This window comes from Electrona antarctica, assembly GCF_951216825.1.
Source record: "Electrona antarctica genome assembly, chromosome: 6".
NCBI lineage: Eukaryota > Metazoa > Chordata > Actinopteri > Myctophiformes > Myctophidae > Electrona > Electrona antarctica.
In genome coordinates this window covers 45,711,461-45,721,705 of record NC_136811.1, presented here as the reverse complement: position 1 = coordinate 45,721,705, position 10,245 = coordinate 45,711,461, and the positions used below count along the sequence as shown (strand labels likewise).

The 10,245-nt window shown below is 46.4% G+C and overlaps 1 protein-coding gene across 3 annotated transcripts in view; it reads left to right on the top strand.

Moving 5' to 3' along the window:
- Positions 1-10,245, top strand: part of klhl32 (kelch-like family member 32) — a 69,726-nt gene extending 59,481 nt beyond the window's left edge. Inside the window, exons 1-6 of one of the 3 annotated variants that reach the window (XM_079502923.1) lie at positions 815-939; positions 2,146-2,758; positions 5,448-5,506; positions 7,537-7,729; positions 8,682-8,776; positions 9,967-10,245. In XM_079502923.1, the coding sequence (XP_079359049.1) occupies positions 889-939; positions 2,146-2,758; positions 5,448-5,506; positions 7,537-7,729; positions 8,682-8,776; positions 9,967-10,128 (1,173 nt within the window). In that variant the 5' untranslated portion in view covers positions 815-888 and the 3' untranslated portion in view covers positions 10,129-10,245. Of the gene's footprint in view, positions 1-814; positions 940-1,725; positions 1,753-2,145; positions 2,759-5,447; positions 5,507-7,536; positions 7,730-8,681; positions 8,777-9,966 lie in introns of those variants that run through there. The other 2 variants (XM_079502924.1, XM_079502925.1) reach the window with 2 other exon arrangements.

The window sequence follows — 10,245 nt, the reverse complement described above, 5'->3', positions numbered from 1 at the left end:
CCCTCTCCTCTCCTGCTCCTCTCCCCTCCTTCTCTCGTCTTTCCCTTACTTCCGTCAAGGAATTTATTTACAGAAGGAAGACGCTGACGTCATGGCACGTCATGTCACTTTCATGGATGCTTTATTTGCAGGCAAACCTCACACCGGAAGTTCCATGAATACATTGCAGTGAATGAAGTCGGATGGACCAGCTCATGAACAAACATTATGTCTGAACAATTGCGACCTTTGTCATATAATCGGTTCAGGAATATAAAATAAGACATATCACAGGTTTGTTTTCTAATAACTTGACGCTTTTCGATGTGCACAGTACATCATTTTATTTGAGGATCTAAACAGCGGCAGATATCGTTTCTGTGTCGGAGGTATCGCGATATTTGGCTGCCAGACAGGAAACGGTGGACAGTCTCGCGATAATTGGTACGTTCAGAAACGTACATAATGACGCAGCATACACATCGAAAAGCAACACAGCAGACAATAACATGTGTTATATGTCTTCTGTTATTTTCCAGAAGCAATTATACTTTACAAAGGTCTCAGTCATTCAGAAATAGATAATAATAGTTCATGAGATGGAAAGTTCACCAGGCTCTCAATGACTCCAATGCATTCCATGGAACTTCCGGGTGTAGTTATTGGCTTCCTCTCCCTTTGTCCTGCTGTCCTCATCACCAGGTGTGACTCCACCTCCTCTCTCCTCTCTCCTCCTAATCTGACGTCACCACGTCAATTTACAATAAAAAAGGAAAAGAAAGTTTAAATATGGAGTTAAGAGGTGGTTTGCTTGTGTCCCTGTGGGTGCAGCTGGTGGTGCGTTGGCTGGAACATGACTGTCGCTACCAGTACACTGAGGACCTCCTGCAGCATGTCCGCTATGGCCTGATGGATGTCTCCACCCTGCACCACCTGGCCCACACACACCCCCTGATGCAGGTTAGCACCACCTGGCCCACACACACCCCCTGATGCAGGTTAGCACCTTACTGCACCACCTGGCCCACACACACCCGCTGCAGGTTAGCATCTTACTGCACCACCTGGCCCACACACACCCCCTGATGCAGGTTAGCATCTTACTGCACCACCTGGCCCACACACACCCCCTGATGCAGGTTAGCATCTTACTGCACCACCTGGCCCACACACACCCCCTGATGCAAGTTAGCACCACCTGGCCCACACACACCCCCTGATGCAGGTTAGCACCACCCTACTGCACCACCTGGCCCACACACACCCCCTGATGCAGGTTAGCACCACCCTACTGCACCACCTGGCCCACACACACCCCCTGATGCAGGTTAGCACCACCCTACTGCACCACCTGGCCCACACACACCCCCTGATGCAGGTTAGCACCACCCTACTGCACCACCTGGCCCACACACACCCCCTGATGCAGGTTAGCACCACCCTACTGCACCACCTGGCCCACACACACCCCCTGATGCAGGTTAGCACCACCCTACTGCACCACCTGGCCCACACACACCCCCTGATGCAGGTTAGCACCACCCTACTGCACCACCTGGCCCACACACACCCCCTGATGCAGGTTAGCACCACCCTACTGCACCACCTGGCCCACACACACCCCCTGATGCAGGTTAGCACCACCCTACTGCACCACCTGGCCCACACACACCCCCTGATGCAGGTTAGCACCACCTCGCCCACAAACACCCCCTGATGCAGGTTAGCACCACCCTACTGCACCACCTGGCCCACACACACCCCCTGATGCAGGTTAGCACCACCCTACTGCATCACCTGGCACCACCTACCTAGTACCTCCTAGCATCACCTACCTAGTACCACCTACCTAGCACCACCTACCTAGCACCACCTACCTAATACCACCTAGCATCACCTACCTAGCACCACCTAGTACCACCTAGCATCACCTACCTAGTACCACCTAGCACCACCTACCTAGCACCACCTAGTACCACCTAGCATCACCTACCTAGTACCACCTAGCACCACCTACCTAGTACCACCTAGCATCACCTACCTAGTACCACCTAGCACCATCTACCTAGCACCACCCTGCCCGACAGCAATGAAACATTTTGTCAATATTGCGGTTATTATCTATCAGTGAGCTCTAACGACCTTTGCCCCCTGCCTGGGTTCCAGTCCAGCCCCAGCGCAGCCTCTATGGTGGAGGAGGCTCTGGACTACCACCATGCCACGTTCTCCCAGCCGCTGCAGCAGTCGGCGCGCACCCGGCCCCGCTACCAGTCCCTCACCCTCTACATCGCCGGGGGACGCAAGCGCGAGGTGAGCCGCGTCTGCGAGCTGCGCTACTTCAACCCGGAGCAGCAGCGCGGCGCACTCGGTGTGGCGCCACCGAGCGTGGGCTCCAACTGGAGCGAGCTGGCGCCCATGGCGGCCGGCCGCAGCCACCACTGCGTGGCCGTGATGGGCGACTTCCTGTTCGTGGCGGGCGGCGAGGCGGAGCACCCCGCCAGCGGTAGGACGTGCGCCGTCCGGACGGCGTGCCGCTACGACCCGCGGGGCGACCGCTGGACGGAGATCGCCCCCATGAAGGCCTGCCGGGAACACTTTGTGCTGGGCGCGCTGGGACCGCACCTGTACGCCGTGGGCGGCCGCAACGAGCTGCGGCAGGTGCTGCCCTCGGTAGAGCGCTACTGTCCCGAGAGGAACAAGTGGACGTTCGTGCAGCCGTTCGACCGCTCGCTGTCCTGTCACGCCGGCTGCGTGTCCGACGGCCTGCTCTGGATATCAGGTAAAAATGCTGAAATCAGGTAAAAGTGCTTGAAAATAGATCTGCAAGCTCACAACGGTGCTGTGTGACGCTGCGCAAAACATCGAGTCATAAATCAGGCCCAAAACTTTACACATGCTGTACACAGCATGGGCAAACGCTTAACGTCTTGATAAATGTTTCGGATACATTTTAACACAAATCATGTATGGGGTGCATATGCTAATACAAAGTATTTAAAATATTCCTTTGATGCTCATATTAACCGTATTAAAGGGTAAGACCACTTTTTTAGAGGTTTGGGTTGTTTTCTTACCTTATTATGGTCAAACTAGTCCAGTCCAGGAGTTATTTCGCTCCATAGTGCAGTTTTACAGAAAATAGCGTTATAAAAATACCAGCCCATTGACTTACATTGTACACTGAAACAGCTCTCAAAATCACTCTTTTAGTTCGTAAACAAACACAAACAAAGTTGTTTCAGACAATATAGAGCAACACCAAAACTCATGTGGTTTTATTTCTTCATAAAAATGGTAACTTCCTGTTGATTTTACTATATGAAGATCTGGATCCGGATCCATGGATCCAGTCCGGGTTTTCTTCTGAATAAAAATGGACAAATCAACAGGAAGTTAACATTTTTATGAAAAAATAAAACCACATGAGTTTTGGTGTTGCTCTATATTGTCTGAAACAACTTTGTTTGTGTTTGTTTACGAACTAAAAGAGTGATTTTGAGAGCTGTTTCAGTGTACAATGTAAGTCAATGGGCTGGTATTTTTATAACGCTATTTTCTGTAAAACTGCACTATGGAGCGAAATAACTCCTGGACTGGACTAGTTTGACCATAATAAGGTAAGAAAACAACCCAAACCTCTAAAAAAGTGGTCTTACCCTTTAAGTTGTTTTTATTAGCCTATGCATTCCATACTGTACATTCCATAGAGCTAGACCACACATGGACATATGACATCATCAACCTTTAATAGGTTATGAAAGAAATAAAATATTGATGTTGTTTTTATTTTGTAATTTTAGTTATAGAGGTCAAGTATAATGTTTTAAGGCACATTTGTCTTATTAGCCAGGGATCTTAAGATGTAGACACGGTATCCATTCGTCACTGAAAAGAAATATCCATGCCGAGCGTTCCATACCGATTTTACAAAAACGGTTACCTTTTATACAAGGTATTATTTAGTTACAAGCTCTTGTTGATGTAAATGTATAGCAATGCGCTGTGAGCTTGTACGTCGGCTTGCTTCTTTTGTGTGACACTGTAGTATGATTAAGTAAGAAATTAATTCATGAAATATAAAAAACTTAAAATATGGAGATATAAAAGGTATCTGGCCGACAGCAAAACGCTACGCCCACACAGTTATTCACATGCAGTATGAGCAGGTGTGAACACGTATACATTCACAGTTTCACACATATAGTAGTAGTTATTTTATTTTCCATTCCTCTCAGGCAAAAGCAAAACATATACTGTAGGGCTGCATTTTCGTCACCGCTAAACCCCTTATCCCTAAACTTCTTTGCCTTTTTTTTACTATTTTGAAAAACATTTTTGAATAGTTAAACTACCCAATCTACATTGACACGTTGTGAGCTTGTAGACTGGCCATTTTAACTATTCAAAAATGTTTTGCAAAATAGTAAAAAAGGCAAAGAAGTTTAGGGATAAGGGGTTTAGCTGTGACGAAAATGGAGCCCATCGTCTCTGAGTCGGGTGGAAACCTCATATGGGGTTCATATTATGCGCCGACAGAGATTATATTTTGAGACTAATTTGAATCCTGAAAACTAGCAAAAGTAGCAGATTGACCAGCTCAACTTTTGAAGCTTTTTTTTATTTGCACGACACTGTATTATTATAGGGGTGTAACGATAAAGTTACTGCATCGAAAAATCGATTTTAATTTTATGAATCGAAGTATATCGAAATGAAAACAGCAACATTGATCATGTATCGTATCGTTTTGCAATGCAATAATCGGTATCAAATCGTTTTGCTACGCAAATAATCGATTGTATCAATACTACATTTTTGTGCATGGTATTTAGCGATTTTTAGAAGATAAAAGCAAAAGAGGGGATTAATTACTTAGTTTAAAATAATGTCAATGTATTTTAAATAGTTACTGTATCGATTTCAAATCATTGAATCGTATCGTATCGTATCGCCATAATGAACCAATATCGTCCATGTATCGTATCGTCAACCATGTATCGTGATACGTATCGTATCGCTGTTAAAATGTATCCTTACACCCCTATGTATTATGATCAAGTAGGGCGTTTTAAACATTATGTTATAATTCAGCTATTGAAAAATAGCAGATGTGGCACAGATCTTTGAATATATATTTTTTCAGAGTGAACGTTTTTAACTCAAATCTTTGCTTCTGGGGGGTCCCTGGAACAACATATTTTCAGATGGGGGTCTGTGGCCAATTACATATATTGTTGGGGGTCCTTGACATGAAACTGTTTGAGAACCACACATAGAAACATGGGTTTTTCAGAAAACTGTCAGGATTTAGAAGGTATTTGTAGAATTGAGCTCAGGTCTAAATGGGTTAATCTACAAAAAAACAGGAAAAGTTAGAATATGGAGATAAGGAGGAGGGGTTCTGCCCTAAATGTAGTGCCTGTTTGAGTTGCAGGTGGCGTTACAAACACTGCCTGTTTGAGTTGCAGGTGGCGTTACAAACACTGCGCAGTACCAGAACAGGCTGATGGTGTTCGACCCAGAACAGGTAAGTACAGCCTCCAGTCATCACTCATCACTGCTCATTGCATTCAACTCTGACACATGCAACAACATGTTTTGCTTCCATTCGTCAACAAGATTAAAAATGAATAAAAAAATAAAAAGTGGTGGAAATATTAATTAAAGTGAACTGAATTTGAGGTTGAGTCCAAAATGCTATAGGGAGGGGGACGGGGGTGGCAATTAAAATAGTGAGTGAGTGAGTGAGTGAGTGAGTGAGTGAGTGAGTGAGTGACTGACTGACTGACTGACTGACTGACTGACTGACTGAGTGTGTGACTGACTGACTGACTGACTGAGGGAGGGAGGGAGGGAGGGAGTGACTGACTGACTGAGTGAGTGACTGAGGGACTGAGTGAGTGAGTGAGTGAGTGAGTGAGTGAGTGAGTGAGTGAGTGAGTGAGTGAGTGAGTGAGTGAGTGAGTGAGTGAGTGAGTGACTGACTGACTGAGTGAGTGAGTGAGTGAGTGAGTGAGTGACTGAGTGACGGAGGGAGGGAGTGACTGAGTGACTGAGTGAGTGACTGAGTGACTGAGTGACTGAGTGACTGAGTGAGAGAGTGAGGGAAAAAAACAAGAGTGGGAGAGAAGACAGAGCGAGAAAAAGACAGAGTCTCATTTGTATTCACCATGAATCTACTTTCACCTGCCAGTGCAACGCCAACCCCCCACCCACTCTACCCTCAACAGATGGCCACCCGTCAGCTAACTACACGCACGCACGCACGCACGCACGCACGCACGCACGCACGCACGCACGCACGCACGCACGCACGCACACACGCACGCACGCACGCACGCACGCACGCTTTCTCTGCCTCAATCAAATACACTTTCACACACTGCCACACAAACATTCCCGCAAATGCATGCACGTATGCACACGTCCGCACAGTCGCTCACTCGTGTACTCTCGCTCTCTCTCTCTCGCTCTCTCTCTCTCGAACACACACACACACACACACACACACACACACACACACACACACACACACACACACACACACACACACACACACGTGCAACACAGAATAAGCTTCAGCGGGCTTGGGCCAGTGTGCAGGGTTCCTCGGTGTAAAAGCGGAGAGGCTGAAACGTATGATTACAAGTGGAGGAGGGAAGTCATTAGTAGGAGGCTAGGAGCCAGAGAGGCCCCAGTCAGTGTCACATTATTTATCTAGCAGTGAGCATACATCAATTACCCATGCATGGATATATGCTAAAATATTAATGTTCTTATTCAACCAGCCACCCCATCGCTCCTATATCTGTTCTCTCTCTCTCTCTCTCTCTCTCTCTCTCTCTCTCTCTCTCTCTCTCTCTCTCTGTGTCTCTCTGTCTCTCTCTCTCTCAGCTGCTCCATCTCTGCCTATCTTTCCATCACTTCCGTTAAAGGCAAACCCACGCTCATACGGCTGCGTTGTACTACTAGGAACGGGGGATTGTTCATTATTATTGATTGATTCGGTCAACTTATTGATGCTGCTTATCGATTTGATTCCTTAGTATCGTTCCCACGATAGATCCTTTTCTCTGTCGGGAAATCCTTTTCTCAAAACTCCATTTTGGTTTTTTTTCTTATTTTTTTGTGCATAAATTAGTGCAATTGAACACCCTATATAAAATACTAGTATTGAACCTAGTAAAAAGACACAAAGGTGTTCTTTTGCTGTTAGGAATAGTTCTATTATGCACATGTACTGTAGTGGTGTCTTTCTGGTATCTTTTTGAAACAAATGGCACGTAAATTCTCCATTCATTGTCAACGGGAATATTTAATGTTTGTGTAGGACGAAAATCTGAATATAGGAGGGGCTAGCGCCCCTCAAAGAATCAACAATATAATACAAACATTATCCCTAAACCTTTTAGGCATGACTTTTACTATTTTGAAAAATCTATCAAAACGTTGATGTCCCCCCCCCCCCCTCCCTCCCTCTCTCTCTCTCTCTCTCTCTCTCTGTCTCTCTCTCTCTCTCTCTCTCTCTCTCTCTCTCTCTCTCTCTCTCTGTATCAGAACCAGTGGCTGTCCCGCTCGCCCATGCTGCAGAGGCGTGTGTACCACGTGATGGCGGCCGTGCGGCGGCGGCTGTACGTGCTGGGCGGTAACGACCTGGACTTCAACAACGACCGCGTGCTGGTGCGTCACATCGACTCCTACAACATGGAGCTGGACCAGTGGACACGCTGCACCTTCAGCCTGCTGACCGGTGGGTGTGCACGCACGCACGCACACACGCACGCACGCACGCACGCACGCACGCACACACACACAAACCACACAGTACTATGCCAAGGACCTGGACCAGTGGACACGCTGCACCTTCAGCCTGCTGACCGATGGGTCAGCCCCATATACACACGCATTCTCACACACGTTCTCTCTCCCATACACACACACACACACACACACACACACACACACACACACACACACACACACACACACACACACACACACACACACACACACACACACACACACACACAGCCGATCTACAAATAGCCGATGCATTGTAAACTTGCAGAACATTCTGCATAGTGGACTTTCTATTTTGATGCCAATAGTTTTGTACTTCTACTCAAGTGCATTTTGAATTCCAGACATTTACTCTAACCTGACTCCGCCAGATTGCGGTATTGAGTTCACAAGTTCCCTCCTCCTGCCTGGATCTGGTCTCTCTCAAGCAGAAACGATAAACCGGAAGAAGATTTATGATATCTCCATAATAATTTCGAGTTTGTAGTCTTGTTAGGTTGTGTGTTTACATTTGCACTGTGGCAGCGCTTCAATACGTCATCAGTATCGCGTTGCTTCCGCCTCTAGCGGCCGTATAGGGCCGCATATCTCTCCGGTCAGAAATGGCTCGGAGTGCATCGTCTCTGCCCGAGAGGGACCAGATGGGAGCAGGAGGAGGAGCTCACTGATGCCACCAGCTGGCGGAGTCAGGTTAGTATAGTTCTACATTGCAGTATATTTACCTAAGTAAAACTATTGAGTTACTTTTTCCCACCACTGTCTGTTTTCCTCCATTAATCTGTGGCTCTCTCAGGGGACGTGATGGAGCCATGAGTTCAGAAATGCCCCCCTCTCTCCCTGTACTGTGTGTCACAGTGAATCATGGCCGTCTCTCTCTCTGTGTGTGTGTGTGCTCTCCCCAGGTCAGAACGAGGCTGGCGTGGCCGTGCATGATGACAGGATCTATGTGGTGGGTGGATACTCCATTTGGACCAACGAGCCTCTGGCATGTATTCAGGTGAGAGATGTGTTAGTTTTTTATATAACGGCCGTGACAGCTTTAATACTGTACGTTTTATTGATGATGGAGGGAGAGGGCTTATGATACATAAAGTAAAAGTGCTTCTCAAACTTTTTCATGCCAAGGTCCCCCAAATTGATATGTATATTTGGCTGCAGACCCCCCCCCCATCAGAAAATGATTTGTGCCAGGGACCCCCAAAAGAGAAGATTTATGTAAAAAAAAGTACATGTGCTATTTTTGAGAACCACTGTTCGTAAATCTCAAGAGTTTTCTTATAAACATATCTCTGCTGTCGGACAGAACCTTTTGACCACGAAGGGTAACAACAACACAGATGTCATGGTATTGTTGCGTTCAGATCTGGTCGTTTCGATGACCGGCGCTGCATGTTGAATTGGTACTACGAGGTTCGAGCTTGTGGATCTGCTTTCGTGTGACGCTTTACGATGATCAAGTACTGTATGCTATTTATGGAAAATCACAATAAGTTAAAATATGGAGATAAGAGGTTTCTGCCCGACAGCAACGATGTGATGCACCAGTGATCCTCAAGAAGGCTTTACAATACACACCCTTTCATGAATCTGTCATTACTTGGTCACAAAATCGACACAAAAAAATCACACCCGTGTGAAGTGAGGGGCGCTCTTATCATTAAGATGATTAGGTGATGTAATGATGAACGGTGTCAAAACAAACATTAAATTATCTTTGTTAATGGGATTTAATGTTTGTGTTAGTGACTAAACAAACATTAATTTCTCTTCATTGTCAATGGCGTTTTTAAAACAAACATTGACCTAAACACAAACATTAAACCCTCAAAAATATAGTGGAACAGGTTTTGTGAATGAGGCCCACTGATACAGTATATACGAAGGACCCCCTTGAAACGTTGCTGCAACTCAAGGGACTTTATCCCCTTGTGGCATTTCAGAATAAATAAAATACATTTGGAGTTATGAGCCGTTGTCTTATACACAATGTAGAACATGGGTGATGATGGTGCGTCATTCTTGTGTGTGTGTGTGTGTGTGGGTATTTGTCCGGGGTTTGCTGATTGCATTCTGTACAGCACCTTATACATATTTGTGTCCTTGTATTGTATCTCTTATGTGGACCTAAATAAATGATTAAAATGTGTGCGTGCGTGTGTGTGTGCGTGCGTGTGTGTGTGCGTGCAGGTGCTGGACGTGAGTAAAGAGGGGAAGGAGGAGGTGTTCTATGGACCAACGCTGCCATTCGCCTCCAACGGGATAGCCACGTGTTTCCTCCCCGCTCCCTACTTCACCTGTCCCAACCTGCAGACCCTACAAGTACCTCACCACAGGATAGGAGCCGTTTAAAATCAGGACGTCCCAAAAACACATGTTCAGCTCAAGACCCCAAACGTTATAATTTGGTGTCTTAAAAAAACCCGGGATCTCAAGTCCTATAGTGAAAATGGCTGATCTACAAGGTCA